Source organism: Desmodus rotundus, chromosome 2, assembly GCF_022682495.2.
Source record: "Desmodus rotundus isolate HL8 chromosome 2, HLdesRot8A.1, whole genome shotgun sequence".
In the NCBI taxonomy this organism is placed as follows: Eukaryota; Metazoa; Chordata; class Mammalia; order Chiroptera; family Phyllostomidae; genus Desmodus; species Desmodus rotundus.
This window is the reverse complement of record NC_071388.1, coordinates 157681174-157705262: the sequence shown is the minus strand read 5'-3', so window position 1 is coordinate 157705262 and position 24089 is coordinate 157681174. Positions and strand designations below refer to the sequence as shown.

General features: G+C 39.2%; 1 protein-coding gene across 4 annotated transcripts in view; it reads right to left on the bottom strand.

The window, feature by feature from the left end:
- Positions 1 to 11046: 11046 nt before the first annotated feature.
- Positions 11047 to 24089, bottom strand: part of UBR3 (ubiquitin protein ligase E3 component n-recognin 3) — a 200602-nt gene continuing 187559 nt past the window's right edge. For all 4 annotated transcript variants that reach the window (XM_045196300.2, XM_045196301.2, XM_053918766.1 and 1 more), the window contains 4 exons: positions 19452 to 19631; positions 14421 to 14630; positions 13715 to 13854; positions 11047 to 13440 (listed from right to left, as the gene is read on the bottom strand). In XM_045196300.2, coding sequence (XP_045052235.2) covers positions 13323 to 13440; positions 13715 to 13854; positions 14421 to 14630; positions 19452 to 19631 — 648 coding nt within the window. In that variant the 3' untranslated portion in view covers positions 11047 to 13322. The remainder of the gene's footprint in view (positions 13441 to 13714; positions 13855 to 14420; positions 14631 to 19451; positions 19632 to 24089) is intronic.

Below are 24089 nucleotides of genomic sequence, written 5' to 3'. Positions count from 1 at the left end.
CCAGAGCCTAGCTGGGGAGCGGATATACCTCACTCCAGCCCCCTCTAGCCATCCTGCCCCACCAAGTAGGACAGGGAAAAGGGAGAAACACCTGTGACGTTCACAGTCCAGTGGCAGAGGGTCACTGAAAGAGGGAGCCCGAATCATAGGACAATAGAACGCATCCCTCCCCGCACCTCACCCAAATATTAAGGCCTATTTATAACAGCTCTTTTACCCAGTATTTCACATCTGATTATCAAGGAAAAAAATTACAAGGCACAGCAAAAGGAGGAAAAAACTCTTTTGAAAGGACAGAGCAAGGATCAGAGCCAGATACGGCAAGGATGTTGGAATCATCAGACTCAGGCTATAAAACAACTGTGGTTGATGTGCTAAGGCCTCTAATGGATTAATTAGATGGCATGCAAGAGCAGACAATGTACGCCGAGACAGAAACCCCAAAAAAGGACCAAAAAGAAATGCTAGAGATAAAAACATGATGGGTGGATGAGTTAAAAAAAAAAAAAAAAAAAAAGCTCGTTTGGTCGTTGTTAAACCCCTGATGGATGAGTTCCTGTCCTATAAATCTATATGTGTAAACATCTGTAGGCATATCTTTTCTATCATATATATCTCTATTTTTTCAAAATTATGAAATAAGTATAATGGTGGAGACAGAACTTACTAGAATTGGAGGCAAACCAGTTATATCTGGAGGCAAGCAGAACTGAAACAAAAAAAAAAAAAGAGGAAGGAGGAAGGAGGAGGAGGGAGGGAGAAGGAAGGAGGAGGAGGAAGGAGAAGGAGGAGAAGGAGGAAGGAGGAGGAGAAAGAGGAAGGAGGAGGAGGGAGGAGGAGAAAGGAGAGGGAAGGAGGAGAAGAAAAGAGGAGGAAGGAGGAGGAAGGAGGAGGAAGGAGAAGGAAGGAGAAGGAGGGAGAAGGAGAAGAAGGAGAAGAAGGAGAGGGAGAAGAGAGGGCAAAGAAGGAGAGGGAGAAGAAGGAGAGGAAGAAGAAGGAGAGGAAGAAGAAGAACTCCAAGACTGATGGTTAAAAACAATGAAGGGTACTGACAAAGGCCCCGCATTTGTTAACAGTCAACAGGGAGAAACGAAACTTATCAGAGAGATCAACTGTACAGACTCACTTGCCTTTTTACAAACTTTGTATTTCAAAATAATTATAGCTCTACAGGAAGCTGCAAAAACAAAAGAGACAACTCTATATCCTTCACCGAGTTTCCCTCATTTTTACATCTTATGTAACTATAGTACGATATTAAAACTAGGAAACGTACACCAGTAAAATACGTGTGTGGCTCTGTCAGTTTATCACATGTGCGGGTCCGTGTGACCACTACGGCAATCAAACACAGAGCCGTGCCCTCACCGCAGATATCTGCCTCCCCTCCCCGTTACAGTCCAGAGTTTTTGCCGGACAGGAAGATAACAGTAAATAGAGGCCAATAAAGCCCAACCTGGGAGCACACTCAGGACATGGTGCATGTGGAGGAAGTAGAGGGAAGAAGACTATCCCTTAGCTGCCACTAAGCCAGACTCTCCAGTGAGTCAGGGGATCCTGGATGGTGGCCTCTCACCATTGCTGGTGGGTCCTCTGAGAGGCAAAAGTTTTTTATTTAAGGTCTTATTTATTTATTTATTTTTAGAGAGAGGGGAAGGGAAGGAGAAAGAGGGGGAGAGAAACATCAGTGTGTGTTTGCCTTTCATACACCCCCCACTGGGGACCTGGCCCACAACCCAGGCATGTGTCCTGACTGGGAATCCAACTGGCGACCTTTTGGTTCACAGGCTGGCACTTAGTCCATTGAGCTACACCAGCCAGGGCAAAACTCTTTAAATAGACATTAAAATCATCCCAGCTACACTGTCCCCAGATCTTCTGCACAACCTTCCTTATCTCCCATTCCTCATTTTTCCTAACCCATCCCTTCACTTACTCTCTGGCCTCTTACTCACTGAGACAAGTCACATTCACTCTTCCAGTCCCTTAGGCAGTGACTTCGGCCTGCCTAACCTAACGTCACCACACATCTCATTTACTCCTAACGGACTCATAAAAGAGACTGTCCTCTACCCTCTCTCATGGTATCTCATGCCCACGGCCTCAAGAAAATCATCCCAGGTTTGCGTCGGTAGCTCCAGACAAGCTAGCTCTGCATGTATGTCATCAGCACCCTAGAACTGTCCCAAACTCAACTCCGCAGTCTAACAAAAATTGCTCTCCACTGTGTTCCCTATTGTGACCAAAACCACTACCTGCTCAGTCACCCAGCGTAGAAGCCTCAGTAACTCCGGAGTCCCCCCAGATCCCTCACTTTCAGCTTGCAACAGATGGGACTTTTGAGCACATTTTTGTGGCTCCCTAGTTTTTTATTTCCCTGTGATCCTGATTATTTCTCACATGGACCGCTGAAGTAACAATGCAACCTCTCCTTCACGGTGCCCCAGCATTGTTCTCCTCAATGCCCAGGAGGGAGGCTTCCCTCCCCTGCTCAGGCACCTCAGGTACTCGTTACGTATCAAGTCAAAACTCCTTCTTTTGGCATCTCAAGAGCTCCATTCCCAAGATACAGTGCGTGCTCTAGAACCATCCCTGCCTTTGTTTCTGCTGCTTTTTAGTCAGCCTGGATGGGTCCTATCCCTTTCACCTGTTTGATAAAATCCTATGCATCCTTCAAGGTCTCTTTCAAAGCCTCCTCTTGGTCGGGCCTTCTTTGATCAACCGGGTGGAATTAATCCTGCTTGCATTCCCAGGGCACTATTCTAACGATTACTTAAGTTTGCCTAGAAATATGGCTCATGTACGTTTCTAGCACTCCAGCTACCTTTGTCATTTTTGATTTAGCAAAATACTGAAGAAAAACAATGAGGTTTAGAATTAAACTGGGATTTGAATTCCAACTCTGATACGTGGCGTTGCACTGGTTACCCTCTCTGATCCTCATTTTTTCTTCAGTAAAATGGGGAAAAGGTGTCCAATAGAGTCGCTGTAAGAATTAAACAAGATAATGGGGCTAAAAGGCCAAGCACAGGGTTCTCTCGCTCATAGTCAGCACTCCGAAAACAGGAGCTCGGTTCTCGCCTTTGTATCATACCGAATATCTAAGGCAAGGTTTTATGAACAGCAGGCTGTTAAAAAAATGTTTCTTGGATACAATTGATTTCATATTTGTAGGAGAAAATTGTATCAAAAGAATCTAAGGAATTATAGCTAAAAGCACAAAGTGGCCTAAAACAGAAGCAATTAGCAGGAAAATATTTGTACAGAGAGGGGGAAAAAGGTATGGATGAGCTTTAGGAAGTAGACTGAGAGATAAACAGGGAATCTTCAGGGGTGGGGGTGGCAGATTATATGTGTGTTTGGCTTTTTAAAACTTCCTAATAAACACCACTAGCAATAACACAATCATTTTCACCTTAGAGACATCGTGTCGGAAATGCTGAGCAGCGGGACATTCCATCCAATTCTCTTCTTTATCCAGATTATTTGCAACAGGAACAAGTACTCTCATAAATGCTTTTCTCAACCACAAAGATAGTTAGTTCACAGGCTCAGGGTCTTGCCTGTGGACCATCAACTCAGGGTTTTGATCTAGCACTCTCTGTCTATGGCACCTTGTAGGTAAAGTCGGGAAAAAGAATTATGGGATAGTTGAGATTTGAGAATTGTACTTCAATATTAGAATAATTATCTTTGTGTTGCAAAAAATCCCCCACCCAACCAGATTAAATATCAGTGAGCTTACAAAACACGGATGGGAAATGCCTAATGACACGCTTGGGACCAGCTAGCTACCATGCACTCTGGGTTTGCCTTCTTTGTTTTCCTCTGTAAAACCGAATCAGTATCCTGAAGCATCAAATTGGAGAAAAGCCATAGAAGAACCAAGAATATAATTTCCCCCAAAGATTTAAAAGTACCTTACTGTTTATATCATCTTACCAAGAAAAAAATTAGGTGATGAATTTTATTAGCAGCAGAGTTATTGTATGATAATATCATAGATGAAAATAATAGGTTTTCATTTTATAAGTAATTAATAGTGGGAAATTTCAGAGAAAGTAATTTTTCGAAGCCACTATTACTTTAAATAATCAAGAACATTTAGGAGAAGTTACTTGACTATGTAATACCCATTCCAGGCAAGCAACCGATCTGTGTAGATCTGGGTCTCCAAGGTGATGGAATCATTTCTACATCATCATTCATCATGGATTTCCCCTTTGGAAAAGTGAAAGTGAAGGGCATTGATCTGAAGAAATGTAAAGGTCATTGAGAAAATACAAGCTTTAAAAAAACACCCAAACGTGTATAAGAAAAGAGAAGCCTGGAGATAAAGTTACATAATTATGATTCCTTTAAAGCATCCACAGGATACAATTAGGTTGGATAACTTAGAAAATTTACTAGCAAATGGATGGTAAAAGAAATATAATCTAATTTTTAAAGCAGACAAGCTAGAATAAATGGGCCTATATAAATAATAACATTGAAATAAAATATTTCACCCCAGTTAGAAATTCTCAAACATCTTAAGCCAAAAACATTTACTTTTATTTCATCCAAATTGTCTCATTGGTCTTTAATTACTTTCTTACATATTTTGACTCACAGCTGTCATACTCCTTGCAGATAAAATATTTTACTTAACTTTGACATTTGCTCCAATACATCTAAAGTCTGTAATCCCTGGGGAGTTTATTCCAGTGTGTAATCATGTTTATTTTTCCTTAGAACACTTTAAAAACAAATATAAAGTGATCTCATATACATTTCAGTATTCATATTTATTAAAAACCTGACCAGAGAAAAACATTGACTTCAGTGGAAATGCCTTAATTATGAAGAAAAACATAAATGTGAATATATAATAAGGGGAAAGGGACTAAATAAACATAATAAGCACTGCCATTTAGAAAACAGAAAAATTAAAAAAAATACGTAAGTCACTGATTTGTAGCAATTTTGAAATCTGGCTGGGAAGATATTTTGAAGTGTATGTGACAATTCTTGATTAGGTCCAGATCTGCTCCTTAGGAGCAGCTCCTCTGTCCAGTGTCCCTTGTGGCCTGTGGCCCAAGGCTGTGGGAATTATACTACTTGTCCACGTCTCAAGTGGCCATTGGCAAACAGGCCTTCTTGGGAGCCGCATAGCTCTCTGATAGCCTCCCCTTTCCCCTGTATGTTTGGTGGTACAAAGTCACTTTAAGTCCATAGACTTTTAATATCCAGATTCGTGTGTGTTTTTTTAAACAATGCAACTCTCTTAGTAAGAGCATAGTAAGTATTTTACCTGTTGGTGTCCAGTCAGTCCCATGTTCCAAAAGCCAGTTCTACAGTTCTTTTCTAGACATTCCTCTTAGATTTGCTCTATTCGCTGCTTTCGAGCTTCCATGACTCCCTTCCCACATGTTTGCAGGTGGATTGAGTCTGGGAGAGCCACATTTTCAGTCTCTTTTCCCCAAACCATTTTGTGCAATTGAAAGGATGCACTGAACGCCTTTAGTTGACTTTTACTCTGCAGTAAATACACTCACCAAGGCCCTTCAGAGGTTTTGACAATGGTGTCAAGAGCGTAACCTCATTTAACCTTTGCCACAAGGCCCAGTTTACTTTTTCTTACTCAAACTTCTTTGGTAATAAAAATTGTCTCAACATTATCTCTCCCCTCTCTTTCTGGACTCGAATTACAAGTGTTTGACATTCTCACAATGTCCTCTATGTCTTTTACCTCTTTTACTCATTTTCCATCTGTTAAGTCTCTCTTGGTTTGTAATCCAGTTTACTAAGTCTTTCTTTAGCTGTATCTCATCTGATATTAAACAGCTCATTGAGTTCTTAATTTTGATTTTTCTCAGTACTAGAATTTCTAATTGTTTTTTTCAAATTAAAAAAATCCACAATTTTAGTATCTGGCATCCCTGTGGACTATTTTTCTATTGATTGTGATTTAATTGTGTATTGCTTCATTATGTTCCTTCACTTTATTTTAAAATTTTTCAAAATTAATTTGAGAACTTGGATGATCATCCTCCAGAGAGGTATTTCTTTCTTTCTGCCAGGTACTGGAAAGCATTAGGAGTCCATAAGCAAGACGTGAGTTTTCCCAGAGCTGGAGTACAATGATCATACTACCTCCATTCCACCAGTCTTTTTGCTGGTTTCCCCAGTCAGCTTGTGGTTGGATACAAACTTCTAGATTTTCTCAAGAAAAGCTCACATTTGCATGCTTAAAACTGTTTTTCTATGGTCTTGATACTTGAAAGGTCAGCCTGACCTTAAACAAAATCATTGGGTTATACTTTTTCTTGAGGTTTTTCACAGTTCTGCTTTGCATGCTGCCAAAGGTCTAACACAATCTAATTCCCATGCCCTTTTCAGTTATTTGATCTTTTCTTTTTTCTGTTTACTCTGAGAACTTTTACCTTTATGGTCTAGTGTTGTTTCTAGCGTGTGTCTTGGAGGTGATTATTGAGTCTATTTTTCTGCTAAGTCTTCTTTTAAGAAAACTTTTCTTAGACTATGTCTTTTTTGAAACTTTTCATTTCGAACAAATTTTAGATTTACAGAAGACTTGCATGAATAGTTCACAGTTCCTATTTATTCCTCACTGTGCTTCCCATTAACAACTTATGAAGACATAGTAAAATTATCAAAATTAAAAATTGACATTAATTTACTGCTATTAAAACTCCACATCTTACTTGAATTTCACCAGTTTTCTCACTGCTGTCCATATTTAGTGTCAAGAACTTGTCCAAGATTGCAAGTTGCATTATTTCTCCTTGGGCTCTTCCAGTCTGACAATTCTTCAGGTATTTCTAATTTTTTACCTTGACACTTTTGAAGAGTGTTGATATTTTGTAGAATACCCTTCAGATGGGCTTGTCTGATATTTTCACAATTGGGATAAAGTAATATACTTTTTGCAGTTTTATTATAGAAACAATGTACATTTCTCAGTAAATTATATTAAGGGGTTCATGGAGTCAATATGCTTTATTGTTGGTGATATTTTTATCAGTCGGTTAAAGTTTTATCTACCAGTCTTCTCTATTATAAAGCTATTAACTTTCCTTTCATAGTTAATATCTTAGGGCACATACTTTGAAACTACGAAAATAGTTATTCCTCAACTTTTGCCCACTATTTTTTTTTTAAGTTTTCTTCAGTAAGATGGGCCCCAAATGATCGCCACCTCCTGGTACAGGGTTGGTACATGTGGCAGATGTGATTATTTATGCCACTTCCAAGACTAGGTTGTAAAAGACACTGGGAAAAAATTTCTTTCAAACAATACTGGGGCTTTCATCTTGGGTATATTTGTGTGTGTTCTGACTCTCCCTCTCTTCGATCACTTATTCTGAGGAAATCAGTTGCCGTGTTGCTATCAGCCCTATGGAGAGGCCCAAACGGCAAGAAACTAAAGTTTCCAGCTAATAGGCACGCGAGTGAATTTGAGAGCAGATCCTACAGTCCCAGCCACGCCTCAGATGACTGCGGCCCTGGCTGAGACTTTCATTGCAGCCTTGTACGACTCGGAGCCAGAATCACTCAGGAAAGCTACTCCTGGAGTCCTGGCCCACAGACTATGATGTAATGAGTGCTGCTTTATTGCACTAATTTTGGGGTAACTTATTACACAGGAGTAGATAATTAATACATTCTGAATCTCTTAATTTGCCAATACTATTGGCCGTATATATACACAGCTGTGGATACTTTTGCATTACAATGGCAGTTAAATAGTTGTGACAAAAACCATCGGGCCCTTTGTAGAAAATGTTTGCTGACCCTTACTCTGAACTGAGGCGATAATGGTCATTTTAATATTGCAATCTGATCACTCACTGCCCTACTTAATCTCACAATGACTTCCTGTTGCCTTTAGGATAAAGATCAAAACCCATAAAGTGGCTCATACGAGTCAGACCATGTATTATCTGACTCGTGCTTGTCTTTCCTGCACATACCCGGCCACACCCCCCACTCCCTTCTGCTTTCAGTGCTTCAACTGTCCAGTACTTCTTCCCGTTTCTTTTAAATTGTTTGCTGGGGCAACACTGGGTAATGTTACGTAATTTTCAGGCGTACAGTATTATAATTTGACATCTGTGTACTCTACCACATGCTCCCCACCTGAAGTCTAGTTTCCTCCTGTTACCATACATTTGACCCCCTTAACCCACTTCACCCTCCCCCCACCCTGTTTCCCCCGTGTTAACTAGCAACCTGTTGTCTGTAAGTTTGCTGTCAGTTGGCTACTTTTTAAATATTCCACACAGGAGTGAAATCACCTATGTCCTTTTCCACCTGACTGACTTCACTTAGCATGATATTCTAAAGATCCATTCAGTTTCCTGGGTGCAGCCTGCCCGTGCTTATTTCAGGGCCTGTATGCTGTGTGTACCCCTTAGAATGCCCTCCCTCTCTTCCCAACTTCTCTTAGCTCACTCCTGGCCATTTTTCAGGGCTCAGCTTTAACATCACCTCCTCCATGTAGCCTTTTGTGGACTCCCCAAACTAAATGAATCCACTGGTACCCAGAGGCCTCTGCCTAACTTGCTGATACCATCCGTTCACTTGTAATCACAGTGGTTTTTTTTCCCACTAGACTGTAGGGAGACACTAATCCTGTCCTGTTCCATGTGGTATCCCCAGCATTTAGCTTAGTATCTGGCACACAGTAGGCATTTAATAAATATCCTTGCTCTTCCTTACCCTACTGAATTCCGCCAACTCTCTTCTGATACTGGTCACTTCTGTCTTCACAACTCCCCTAGCTGAGCCAAGTATTACGTGTCTGCATCCTTTCAACAGATACTCAGGCAAGTCTTCCTACTCTGGATTCTTCTCCACAGTGCGGCTGGACTGACTTTTCTAAGATGCATATCTGATGGCTTCCCACTGCTCTCTAAACAAAGTCTAAAACCCTGAGAAGGCTGACAAAACCCTCTGTAATTTAGATTTTACTTCTCTCTCCAAAGCACCTATGTTAAAGTCAAAATGATTCCCTTTCAGGTCTGTAACTACAAGGTCTCTCTCAACTCTGAATCTTTGCAAATTATTCTCTTCACTGCATGAAACAGTATTCCCCATGCCTCCTCTGTCACCTTCACACTGTGTAGGTATGTCCTACACAGCATTTGGGGGTCCTCTTAGGTATCTACCCCTTGGAAGCTTTCTCACACTCCCCAAGTCTGGCTTAGAGGCCCCTCCTTTAGTACCCTATAGCCCACTTCCCCCAACACCCCCCACCCCTCCCACACCATTTGTGGCATTAATCACACAAAAAGCTCTGGGGAAGGGCCTGTCTGGCTTCTTTTCCATTGTATTTCCAGTATTTACGGTGCTTGGAGCACAGAAAGAACCCCCAAAATATTTACTAAATAAGTGAATTTTAATGCTTTAACACTAAAGCAATTTTTCATAATTCTGAAAGAAAACTTTAAAAGCTCACATTAAATCTTGTAACTTCTGATACTATACCCTTTAATTTATCCAACATGGACCCCATACTCATTTCAACCAGCACCTCTAAATCTCTTACTTCCTTACATCATACCCATCTTTCAAGTCCCCAAAACACGAATTAATTTAACAGCCTCTGCTTCAAGCCCTGGACTGCTGGGCTCAGGGGCTTCATAAAGTCACAGAACCTTTCTAATTGGCTCCATCAAAATGTTAGGGCTTCTAACCCAACTGGGCCGTCACTGTGACTTCTGCGGTGCTTCTCCTCATTTCTAGCCTATTCTCTTCTAGCATGTCTACATGTTCACCACTTACCTCAAGCCCCAGACGATCCTACACCGGCTCACTCTCAACAGATGATCTGCTCCTCTGTCACTGAGACAGGAGGGAAACGGATGTGAATCCTTTCCTTGCTCTAAACCGTCTTCCCTTTCTCTTGTCCTCATCCCTTTCCCTCACACAGAAACATTTACCTGAACTCTTGAACCTCCTCCTTCTGGCCTGCTCTTGGGCTCTGCCACCTCAATTCTGGCATCGTCACACTTCATATTCAACTCCCTTAAGGTCTCATCATGCTTTTCCACTGTGTTGCACCAGCTGGAGTCATTCACTCCACTGCTGGTAGATTACTGTACACTAAGGTGGTACAGCTCTTCAGTGCTCGATGCCTCATGGTCAAGGGAGCTGGAAGTTCATAAATAGAGAAGTGATGATGTTGCCACCCTTCTGCCCACTCCAGCTCATCCCAGATGAACTTAGCACGGCTTGATGTCATCCAGCCAGATCATATGTGCTGTGAACGGACTGGCAGTAACAGGTCTTCTGCTCTCCCACTAACTCTCAAGCATCAGGCATAACCATCAGTAAATAAATGTATCTTGTCTTGGTGATTTGATCCTAGTGGATAAAACCACGTTGCATTGTTTTGAGTTTTGCTGCTGTTCAACATGACCTCAAATACAAGGCAACACTAGGAACCTGAGAATTAGCAATTACAATCCTGGAGATGACAGAGCTTCCTGGTCCACGTCGGTTCTCACACTGTTGTTACCTCCAAGCTTTCAGTGTTTTGTCAGCATCTTTTCTAAGTTGCAGAAATCAACAAATATCAAAATGCATGAAGCAGAAAGAAAGGTTTGTGAACACAAATGGATTCCTAACTGGCCGGCCGGTGAGCTACAGGATGGAAGGGTGGGGGTGAAAACTGTCCATTCAAACACCACCACAAACCACTGAAGCCCGTATCATAAAGCACGTTAGCTTTCTAAAGGCTAGCTGGGAAGTTTTGGAAAGCCAGGACCATGGCAGTGCCCCTCAGATCAGCACCCCCATTATTTTCTCCCCTCTCCCTTCCCTAAACACAGACACTTAGCAAAGGCTTTGCATTAATTTTGAGACAAGGATAGGATAAATAGGAACTCTCAAAATAAAAAGGAAAAGGAAAAGCAAACCCTTTATACTTAACTTCACCTTAAAGCAACTATTAGTTATGTTCTGCTTTATCTTGTCAGCTGTGCTCACTTATATTATTGGCAATGTCTTTGAAATAAACATGTAAGCATTACACATATTAAGGATCTTTCACAAACCAAATGACAGTAGGTTTTTATTAACATATCTTACAATGTTGATTATTCCTAGTTTTATAATTTCTGCTTAATTATAAAGATCAATTTAGCTTCCACAGTAATGTACTGTATTTAAATGATCATTCATACAAGGTATCACGCCAGTACATTTGTTTGAGTAATATACACACACCACTCTAACTTGGACCTGTTATTTTTAAAAGTGGATTTATAAATGGGACTTAAAAAAGTTATGGGGGAAAAATTAAAGTTCTAGTTTAGCAGCATGCATGTATGTATTCAAGTACAATTTTCAACCAAGTGCTTTTTAAAAATTTACTGGTGACTAATTCACCAATATCAAAATAAACACTATCAAACCCAAATTTTAATGTTAAGGCTAATATTTTCACTTCACATCCATATGCACAACCATAAAACATTCCATTTTAAATATGTAGTAATCAAAGTCTGAATACATTATTCCATGTATACATAGCATCAGAGTTTCAAACTGTAGAATTATTCAAGTTCATGAATCCTGAAACAGTATTTACTAGAGATGTAAGTTAGCATTTTGCTCTTCAACCACACTTACAAATGGTCTGGTATTCATAATGACTGAAGCAAAAAATATGACAGGCTGAAGTTATGATACATTATTTTATAAAGTAGCAATGAGTTGGAAAGGACAGCTATTTAGTTAAACAATCATTCTAGTCTTTCGGAAAGTTATCTTAATATTTTGGAAATATATATAAAAATAGCAAGCTATTTCCATGTAATTCATTGTAGAGCTATAGGTAATTTTCTGACTTTTTGAACACATTTGAATATGTACTGTTCTGCTCTTTCTATTTTACTTCAAGACCATCATTTAATGTCCACTTGCATATTCTGTAATGGCATTTCATTCATGATTTTTAGAAGCTAGATCTCACTTTATTTTTATATTTTATCATTAGATATTTTTAGTTTATTTTTACATGTAAAAATGTAATTTCATATCACAAGCCATGTAAGTCCAAAATACCAGGAACTGCTTGATAGCACTATGTGTGAAACAATCATCAACTTAATTACTTGAAAGAAAACTTCTGGCAGCAATATAGAACATGCTTTTCTGTAATCTTCCTTCTCTACTAATAGAGCGGGCACTAGCTCAACCATTCCCCTTCTGACTGACTGAAACCCCTCCACACATCAACTGCTTTTCACAGCAGCATCTAAGAAGAGTGCAGATGCGCGGCTCACTCGTGAGGGTCATCACCACTGAGCGCCCCCAACCCTTTAGGAAACCAAGCAGAAACAGCAGTGATTACACTGCACAAGTACCTTATAGGTTCCTCTTGAGCTAATAGGAAAATTCTAAAACTCTGCTTCCTTTGTGGGGAAGTCTGAGCATTTCCAATCCGGTCGTTTAAACAAAAATGTGGTTGGTAATAAAAGGTGGGCATGCACAGATCAAAATCTGCCCCGTGTATGCTCCTACAACTGTTGATTTTATAGTCAAACCGACTGGCTACTACCTCCAGTAATTCATCCTATTGAAATGGGAAATTTCGATTTTTAAGGGCTCCTTCCCCCACCCACACATGTATCTCCCAAAACGTACTGTATTATATTAACAGCAGCTATCTACTTATTTTACAACTATTTCAATTATTTACCTGGGGAGAATATTTATGAAATTCCTGAGAATGAATTAAGTTTTCAGCAAAGCCTTAAACTTTAACAGATTCCTCACAATAAGAAAAAAATTTTAAAGTTCTACTATTAGACCAACTTTTACTATACAATATTTCACATAAATCATGTTTTACATTTTTTCCTAATTACAAACAGCAAAAATCTCAAATCAACACAAGAATGGCAGAGGGAAAAGATGCATTAAAAAGATGCAGATGCAAATTAAAACACACAGATATGAGAAGCAGTAAAACTTTAAATAAATCCCACTCTAGGTATCAGTGAGTAGCTGACGTGCATTGCTGGGAGAATTAGCTTTAAATAATTTTGTCAAGTTGTGCTTCTTATTAATTGTAGATTTTCTGAAAATGACCACTAAAGAATGATTTAACTTGTAACTTATGTTCTCCAGATATTTAAAAAAAAAATTATCATACCATTAATGTGATTACCAAGCACCTAATTTTGGAAAGGCTTTATAACATGTGGTTCTTTATCCCTCAGCAAAAGCATTAATCTCCCAAATTAAGTTAAAGCTTATTGTTGATACATCCTTAATGAAACTGATGACACATGCGGTGCTGAGGGGGCGGGTCACAGTCCGTTGTAATGTGGGCCCCATCTTTTATTGATGTGGTCGAAAGTGTGAGAAATCCACTGTTGCTCAAGAACTTTGTATCTTTCCTTACAAATGTAGAGAGGCTTGCCTCGCCTGGAATAAAAAGAGGGAAAAAGGTATTAAAAGTAATAAAATACAGTGAAGATTTCACACACATTTTTTAAATAGATTTTTCACGACAAAAATTTCACATAATTTGCTTCATGTTTCCTTAGCATGTTGATGAGGAAAATATCTCAAAAAGAAACAGCTCTACATTAATGACGGTCAGAATTTCTTAATATAAAAAAATATTATCATTACAAAGCCAGAAACAGCACATTGCTTTTCCTGACCCGACTTCAATGAAACGCCGGGCATGTCTAACCTCAGGTCCCGGTCCTCCTCGCCGTGAGCGTCCAAATACACAGAGCCCCAGAGGCAGAAGCGGTGGCCGCGGATAATGATAATCACCGATGCATTGATCAAGAGGAAAATCCCTGTTCCTGCACCACAGTTCTGGGAATGCTAAAAAATTAAGAATGTATTGGTTAGCTTCATAATCAAATGGACTTTTTATAAGAAAATCAAGAATCTCCTAAGTAAATTTCCTCTAAATAAAACAAATATATATTTTTAATTTTAGTAAGATTTCACCTATGTTGATAATCTCATTTCTAACACGTTATTAACAATACATTGGGAGGAACTTAGGTAAGGATTATCTAGAAAAGTAATTAAAATTCAATCTAAACCTAGCTCAGAGGTCAGCATCTGCAATAGCGTGAATGACTATGGTTTGGTTGTGCACCATTCAGAAGTACCAGTAAAGGGCAGGGAGAGTAAGAAAAGGAAGAAAAGTGTACTTAAGAAAGGTTTTACTCAAAACCTCAGGTGTTTTGGGTTTCTTTCCTTATTCTACTGGATTAAAAAGAACAGAAACAAACTAGAACAAAAACGAAGAACAAAGTCTTCATACGTATTATTTTAGTCAAGGAGTAAACTTTTAGAGCTGTTTTGACCACATATGCCACACTTCATGTGACGGGAGATTCTGAGTGTTCATAAACTGTGTACTATTTACCAGTGCTTACCAATACACATTCACAGTAACTTTGTTGCTTGCAGCAAAGCCCTTTCAGGCACACAAAAGTCCCACAAACCAGGCAAACGGCAGGATCTTTCGGAACCTTGGTGCAGACACTACAGGTTTTCCTGTGGTAGTACTGAAAAATGGTGTTATAATTCTCAGGCAACTGGAGTAGGTGTGGTAATTTCCATCGTGATTCTTGGATAAGCAAGGCCTAAAACAGTATCCAAAAATATTCATTAGTCCTATGTATTTAAGTCACTAACACAAAATACTTATTTTTTAAAAGGACTTTTTTTTTAAAGAATGGAAACTCTGTCTTCAAAAACTAGACTTATTTTCTTTATCAACACTCTTCTTGTTTCCATTTTGCAAATGACTAAAATAATACCTCAAAAATTACCACTCTAATGTTTCTACTTAAAATAAGATGCAAGATTTAGATTAAGCACCCTAAAACACAAATATTTTATTACTTTAAAAGGAAAATATTAAATATAACTAAGCATGCATGGCAAATGTATCTAGATATACTTGTTTTAAACATGCTTTTAAACAGTTGTACTTTATTTTTTAAAGCCAAGTCTTGATCTTTCTCAGTTAAACAAGTAATTCATTGGCTTTTCTTTAGGGAAGGTCATAGTTTTAACTCATTATTTCTATTTCCATACTGACGTAAAATCTTCCTACACCTCAAGCTAACATCTTTTGTATCCATAAGCACTGGGGCTGCAACTCTTCATAAATTTGCTGCTTACATTATTTTTAAAAATGCCAAGTTAGTTCGATTTCCCTACAGGGTATACTTTATCGATTATTTGCAGGCATGTAAAAATATCAGCAAGTAATAGCACTAATTTCTTTCCAGATGCTACTCCCTTTACACTTAAGTAAAATGTAGTTTCAACCCCTTATGGCAAGAAACTAGAGACGGCAGGCACCTCCTGATGACCATGTCATGTCCTACAGCCATAACTCAGCCCAGTCGATGCAGTAACTACGTAGCTACCCTGGTGTTGATCAGTGGTCTCATGGAGAGAGAGCGGCCTGGGGCTCCAAAAACGGCACCTTCTGTAAAGGGTCGGTCATATTGGAACCCTCCCCTCAGTGGAAGGAACAGCAGTTTGTTCTCAACCTGACACTGATCTAGATTAGGTTGTCAACTGTCCAGGAGCCCACACCACAAGGCCTCTAATTGAAGAATGCTCTTTGTAAAGAGAGATGTAAGGCAGTGAGTGGGTATCTATGGAATTAATTGATCTTAACAGATACTCAATCACCTGAAAAAATTACTGATCTTTTAAATAATAAACCACTCTGCTGATCAATTTTTCGGTGGCACCAGCTGGAAGAAGACCCCTGGAAACTAAGGTACACGCTCCCACAGAATGCAGTATGTGGTCTTAACAAGCAGCGGACATGCATTCTCTCACGCTGGAACTGCACCGGCTCGGAATCCAGGGGAAGAACAGTTGTGTTTGCTCTCTCATGATTTCATTGAAGAATTCAGTCTTTAATTGTTTCCCTGCTATTTTCAATTCTTCTGAGGTCTTAGTGCCATCCTAAGGAAGGTGTGTACTACCCTCCATCAGGTTCCGCTGAATTAGAAACTCAATGTCATGTACCCATTCTAGGTTCCCCTGCACCACCAGGAGAAGAAAAGGAATCGCTTACCACATTGTTTGGAGGGATGGACCCCGGCTAGCAGGAGCAAGAGAAATATTGCTATGCCATTGGTAACAGTATGTTTGGAACTTAGAGACCCCTTACTTGCACAGCGCCCCCACCATGTCCCAAGCTTGAAAGGTAAAAATTCAACACAAAACTATCATGTATTACATAAGCAAGGAGGGCCAGTCCCCAGGGGCTCGGACCTCTCAGAACCCAGTGTGAGTTCCATCCTTGGTCAAACCAATCCAACCAGCTGAGGGGCTAGTCAAAGGAGGTGAAAAAGAAAGTCATGTGTTTGACTACATATTATTACAGCTTTGTGACTGGTTGTAAATTTTCTTGCTATCTGAGGCATATATTTTTCATTCCCTTTTCCTTTCTCTTACTACTGAATTCAGAGTAGGTGCTAATTAAAATTTTCTAGACCACTGGGGGTGTGAGAACAACAAATCACAAAGGGAATGGTCATCTCCCAGAGCCTCTAGAGTCAGGGAGGCCTGACACAGCTGCTGCATGTGACCTCAGGTTGCGTATTTGGAAAAGCGGTAGCTGCAACTGCGGCTGTAAAGGTGATGTGATGGTTACTTCACTTCGAACAGAGAGAGAAGTGAAGCTCTATAAATGAGAAGGATGTCTACGTGCCGGGCAGGCACAGCATGGAGGCAGTGGGCTACCAGTGTTTTTTCTTTTCCATTTGTCTGACATCCTTATCTGCATTCTTATATTCATAGCATTACACGTTCTTTTGGAACAAAAATAACCTCTTCTCCTGCTCCATACAAGATCCTACCCCACCACAGGGGTGTGCATATGATGAAACCAGTCAGACCCTCTCTCCCAGGAACCTGAATCTTGAGCACACACGCGCAGGGAAGACAAGCGGTGGAGGACCAGTCACCCATCAGTAGCACTTCAGGGAGAACAGACCACCGGTCTACCACCAAGCCGCGTCTGCGGCCAAAGAATCTCAGCTGATGCACAACATTGGAAACACCAATAAATATTATCTTTAGCTCATTCGCTGTTCATCTTGCTAAGTCCCTCTATTCAAATGTAAAACTCCTGGTAAAGAAACTCTGGTGTCCTGGGGCCCCAGTCAGAGTTAGACATAGAACAGAGATCGAGATAGAGATGAAGATCAGGCGGTGACGCATTCGAGTAGCTGGTAAAAACTCTGCACATAGAGATGCATAAGTAAGTGTTTACTGCTCTGACTCTAGAATGATTCTCTCTCAATTTTACAAAAAGGTGAAATATTTTTAAATGGCAAATTCTTATTCTACAGCAATATCCACAGCAATAATCATTCATATAAAATGAAGACCTGCTCTTATGTTACCAAATAAGTTAATTTTTATCTATTACTTAACCCATGCCTCGTATGAAGACAGAAATCTCTAAGTATGCTCATCACTTTTCCCCTGTCCTGGCTCTACAACTACACCTATCTCTTACTCCAAGTCATTCCTCATAGGTTTACAAACATGAAAATATAACTTCAGGTCGTAGCTACAATCTGTGAATAAAGAAATTACTAGACAGGAAAACGATATTTATATATAATATACAAGGTTCAATTAACTTCTTGAATTTCCCTTTTCCTTTAAAAAAAGGTATAAAATGAAATACTATCGCTTTAAGGATTTCAACAAAACCCAGAAATGAACAAAAGAGACACTTATTATTTATGCTTACCTTGCCTTTATTGTTCACTTCAGTATTTTAAAAATGAAGTCTAGTCTGACACCTCCATCTGAGATACTAATCTTTTATTTTCCCTTTGATGTTAAAATTAAAATTCTCATTTTCCCTGAAACTTGGCTCCCCTTTCATCAATTCCATTTCTGACAATGATGTCCTCCCACCGCTAATTGTTCCACAAATATGTATTAGGTCACTAGTCTATATCAGGCACTTTATAGGAACTCGAGATTAAAAATAAGTAACTTTTGTTTTGTGGAGCCGCAATTCAGACGAAATAAATGAAGTGATAACTATGGCAACTGTAAGAGACAGTAGTGGCAAAAGTACTGTCATAAAACAGAGGGAGGGGGTTAGGACTTCCAAGGAAGATGGACTATCAGATAAGGTTTTAGAGAAGGGTAACATTTATCTTAGCAAAACCTTGAAAGGTGATTAATTCAACAGGAGAAGGGTAGGAAGGTTGCTTTAGATAAAAGTAAGAGCAGTGAGCTGCTTTCAGCAAGGTTGTGGGCAGGGGAGTGCAGAGAACGAGGTCTGAAAGGCAAGCAAGATGGTGAAAAGCCCTGGATGCTAGGCAAGAAGCACAGATCTTCATCCAACGTCAAGGGGGCTTCGCCAGTGGTGTTTACGCAGAAGGTTCCTATCAGAACTGTGTATACGTTACCATTCTTCTAGTGATTTGGGTTCAAGATCTTAGTCTTGTATATCTGTTCACCAAGACCTATATGTTTTTCTCAAATGTCTCTTGCATTGGTTACATTCTAATTTTTACTAACAGAACAATAGTACAGATTTTCTTCACCACCCAAATAATAACCTCTGGTTTCCCTCTCTGCTTACTTCAATTTACTTGCTAAAAAGCCACCAGATTACCTCCTGATTACCTAAAAGTAGATAAAAGACTACTTTTTCCCTGGTTGGTGTGGCTCAATGGATTGAGCATGGGCCTGTGAACCAATGGTCACTGGTTCGATTCCCAGTCAGGTCACATGCCTGGGTTGCAGGCCAGGTCCCCAGTAGGGGGTGTGTGAGAGGCAACCACACATTGATGGCCCTTTCTCCTTCCCCTCCCCTCTCTCTAAAAATACATAAATAAAATCTTAAAAAAAATAGACTACTCTCATCATATTATGCCATTTCTCAAAAACTGCAGGTCTAGCTATAGAAAAAATCTGAGCATCAAACCATGGCATTCAACTCCCAACTGCTGCCCTCACTCTCCAACACAAAACCTGTCCCCGCTTGGTGGGCAGCCCTGGTCCAGCACATTTAAAAGTTAAAGATGTGACATTTTAGATCTCCTAGTCCCAATCTTTGATTTTTATATGACAGGTCTCTTTCCAATAAGCTTACAAGTTACTCATCTATTTCAGAATTCCTTTGTACCTTCCAAGACCAATGTTGTGATTATTTAAGGATTCAATAAAAACCTGGCAACCTAAACCTAAAAGTGACATAGTTAACACCTTAGCTTTGTTGACTGAAATGTTTCTGCTTTTACACTAATAAACAAACATTATGCAAGTAAATCATTTTTCAAAAAAATTAGTTCAATAAATGCTTCCAAGAATAGATGACCTGAAATTTTAAATTCTTCATTATCCTCTTACCTATCAGCATACCTCCACCAAGGCCAGCGAGTACTACTCCTTTTACGTACCTTCCCTTGTTCTGCGTGTCTTTCAGTAAATGCATTTATCTCAGAGCACCACTGAGATATGATATCAAGTGCTGGAACTGGCCACTCCAGGCAGGAGGCACTGATGAAGGGGTGGTCGGTTTGGTAAAATGTTGGCAGAAGTCCCAGGCAGCTGGAAAGAACAGAAAATTCTTCTTCTTCCTTTAAGACACGAAATAGAAAGTTCTCAAGACATTTTCATCAAGAACACTTCCTCTTTCCTCTTTTCGATATTTTAAGTGTCATTCTCATCGATTACTTTTGGATGGTAAGAAAACTTTCTTAACTGAAATAGCTGAAGAACACGAAAGGGAGCAGGAGAGGAGCAAAGAAGAGAGACGAACATTCCTAGCTGTTATGTCCAAATATCCCCACACTTCTTTGAAATGTAACTTCTAAGTGCCATGGCATCTGCTTCTTTTATACATTTATGTTTTAAACAGTGTTGCCCCATATCTGATGAGCACAGTCTGCAGAACCCAGTTACTCTATGAGAGCAAATGTTAATTTGGGGCAGGGAAAAGGGACTTTTGGTTTAAAAGTTATAGCTATCAGGGAGGATGAAGAGCAAGAGTCAAATCATGGAATTCACAAAAGGCAGTGCTAAATAATTTGCCTAGATCCCAATAAGTGTGAAACAAAGTCAGTTTTGACAGGTACAGGGAGTTTATTCTAAAACTTTAGAGATCTAAGTGCCAAGATATCAGAAGCGCTACTTAGTAATAACAGAACCAAAGTAATCAGTCATCCAACCACTCACATTTTGAAAGGTCATTTTTAAGGAGTTTTTTAATCTTACAAACACCAAAATACACTCCCCCATTCTTCTTTATTTAATTGAAAAACCATTTCTGAAAGTATGTGTACTTTCCCCTGTCCACTGGATCAATTCCTATCATCCTTCAAATTCCAGCTCCCCAGGGGAGATTCCCCTGACCCACTTAATGAAACATTAGATTACCATTTAGATAAAATCAATCCTTCCACACCTTGTAAACAACACTTCTGTTCTTAGATGTTTTCTATTAGTTACTTTAAAAATAAATAGGCTTTCCTTTAAGACTGTGGGAGTGGAAACTGGGAGTAGGAGCTCTGTCCTCCCAGGACTTGGCATACAGGAGGAATATCAACCAACATCTCTTTGAAAAATTGAATTACGCAGATTAAGTACAAAATTCTGAAATGTTACAAAGATGAAATAAAGATGAAAAAGCAAAATAATATGACAGCAAAAAAAGATGTTAGTTTTTAAAAGAAATGAGGCCACAAATGCCCCATTCATACAGTTACATAAAGAAGGCATTTTTAAAAACAAATTTATTCAGGTACAATTTACATAACCATAAATGTACCAACCTTAAGTGTAGTTTGATAAATTTTGGTAAAAGTATAGTCATATAACCACTGCTACAATAAAATTTTAGAACAATTCCTTCCCCACAAAATAATTCCTTCGTGCCCCTACGCAATCAATTCCAGCCCCTTCTGGCCCAAGCAACAACTGATGTACTTTCTGTCCTTATAACTTTGGATTTTTAAAAAATTTCATATAAGTGAAACCATATAGTATGTAGTCTTGTGTGCCTGGCTTCTTTCACTTAGCATAGTATTTTGAGATTTGTTCATTTTATAGTATCAGTATACTATATCAGTAGTCCATTCCTTTTTATTACGGAGTAATATTCTACTATATGAATAGACCACATTTTGTTCATACATTCACTTGTTGAAGGACTTCTGGGTCATTTCCAGTTTGTTTGTTTGTTTTAAAGATTTTATTTATTTTAGACAGAGGGGAAGGGAGGGAGAAAGAGAGGGAGAGAAACATCAATGTGTGGTTGCCTTTCACACACCCCCTACTGGGAACCTGGCCTTCAACCCAGGCATGTGCCCTGACTGGGAATCGAACCAGCAACCCTTGGATCACAGACCAGTGCTCAATCCACTGAGCCACACCAGCCAGGTCTGTTTCCAGTTTTTGACTACTACACATTAGGCTGTTATGACCATTTAAAAGTATTTATGTGGACATAAGCTTTCATGTCTTTTGGTACAGAATCATTGTATTGCATAGTAAATATGTGCTTAATTTTTTTAAGATACTGCCAAAGGTTTTCCAAATTTGCCTATACTTTTTGTATCCCCACCAGCAAAGAATGAGAGTTCTAGGTAACTCAAACTCCTCAGGAACACTTGTAATGTTAATTTGCATTCCTCTAATCAACAACGATGTTGAATACTTTTTCATGTATTTATCGGTCATTCATATATTCTTATAAGACGTGCTTGTTCAAATATTTTGGCCCACTTTGTGTTGAACTTTTTGTTTTCTTATTGAGTTATAAGAGTTCTGATATATTCTGGATACACGTCCTTTCTCAATATATTTTTTAAAAACTGAGATATACTTCATATACCATAAAAGTCACCCTTTTAAAGTATACAGTTTAGTGGAGTTTGGTACATTTACAAAATTGTGTGGCTGTTACCACTACCTAATGCCAGAATATTTTCAACAACCTATTGTAAATAACATTATTTTCTTAACTTCATTTTCATACTGCTCATTGCTAGTGCAGGAAACACAACCAGTTGTTTTATACCTTTGTCAGATACTCTACAACCCTGCTGAACGGGCTAACTAGCTCTGTCGTTTTTATGGAGATTCCTTATGATTTTTCACATGCCAAATCATCTAACTTGTAAACAAAGATTACTTTCCCTTTCCCTTTCCCATTTTGATGCCTTCTATTTCGCTTTTTTGCCTAACTGCTTTTTCTTGAACCTCCAACCCAATGCTGAAAACAAATTACCAAGACAGGTATCCTTGCCTTGTTCCTGATCTACCAGGACAAGCTTTTTGTCTTTCTCTATTATGATGTTAATATGGGGTTTTCATAGATGCCCTTTACCAGGTTAAGAAAATTCCCTTCTATTCCTTGCTTTTTAGTGTTTTTATCATGAAAAGGTGTTAGATTTTGTCAAATGCTTTTTCTTTGACTACTGAGATGATCATATGCTTTAAAAAATTTACTCAATATGTTGAATTAAATTAATTGATTACTTGTGTTGCTGAACCAACTGTGCACTCCCAGGACAAACCCACTTGGTCATGGAGTGTTTCCTACTTACTGCTAACATTTTATTAAGGCTTATGCTTCCATGTCCATGAGAGACAGGTGTTTGTAGTTTTACCCTGGTGTGGGTACCAGGGTAAAACTGGACTCATAAAATGGGTTTGCAGTGTTCCTTCTTCCTCTCTTTTCTGAAAGAATTTGAATAGTACTGATACAACTTCTTCCTTACATATTCCATAGAATTCACCATGACATTATCTTTGTTGTTTTGAAGCTGACTTCTCTTTCTTTGGAAAAAACAATTACAGAATTTTAATAACTAAAATCAATTTTCTTATTTGATATAGATCTACTAAAATTTTTCTATTTCTTCCTGAGGCAGTTTTAGTAATTTGTATCTTTCAAGGAATTTCTCCATTTCATCTACGTTATCAAATCTGTTAGCATATGTTACAATACACAGTAAATCTAGTGAAGAGTCCGGCTCCTGGTGTGACTTTTCAGGCCCAACTTAGCAATTACAAAGGTTTTACTTTACAGGCCTGTGGGTAAGAGCTGCCCTCCCTACACCACACTTAGTGCACAGCCAACGACAGTCTATGAAGAGACTTGCAGTCAAGGTCTCAGACGCCCCTGGCCAGTCAAGCTCTCACATGTTTACAGTCCTAGCCCTGGTGCCTTTATTCCCAGGCCTCTTTATCTGAGGACTTGGGCAGGGAGTCTCTCTGGCGCCTCTGTCAAGGCCACCTTTTAGAAAGAGGAAACCTTAAAGACACTCTTCCATATTCTGACTCAGTCGCCAGTACTTTCCCCCTCCTATCTCTCCCACCTCACCCCCTCTCCACCTCGGAGTCCATAAAACTGCCAGAGCCTTTTGTTTGGGGCCCCCTCAACAGCTCTCCACATCTGCAGATCCCTGTGATCTTCGACTGGTGGGCCACTTCCATGAATGGAATGGTGCAGGGCGGGGGAGATTGGTGTTTTCTCTGGTTTTAGTCACTTGCTTATACCATCACAGTAAGTGGTTAAAGGTTTAACTCTTTTATTTTTGCTTGTTGCTTTAATCAGCTACCCCAAAACCTAGCGGCTCAGTTCTCTCTCTCTCCCAGTTCAGCTGAGTTCTTGACATTTAGGTTTATCTATTTTATTGATCTCTTATGAACCAGATTTTGGACTCAATGATTTTTTCTACTGTTTCTCCTACTTCTTTATTTGTATTCTGATTTTTATAATTTCCTTTCTTATACTTGTTCTGAGTCTAATTTGCTCTATTTCTAGCCTTGTAAAGTAGAAATTTAGATAATTTGACCTTTCTTATTTTAAATGTAAGCATTCAAAGGTATCTCACTCCAAGAATTACTTTAGCTGCATCCCATAATTTTGTTATGTTGTTTTCATTTGCACTCGGTTTAAGTATTTTCTAATTCCCTTGTAATTTCTTCTTTGATACACAAGTTATTTAGAAGTGTGTTGCTTAATTCCCATACATTTGGAGATTTCCATATTTCTTTCTGTTACTGAGTTCTAATTTAATTCCATATTG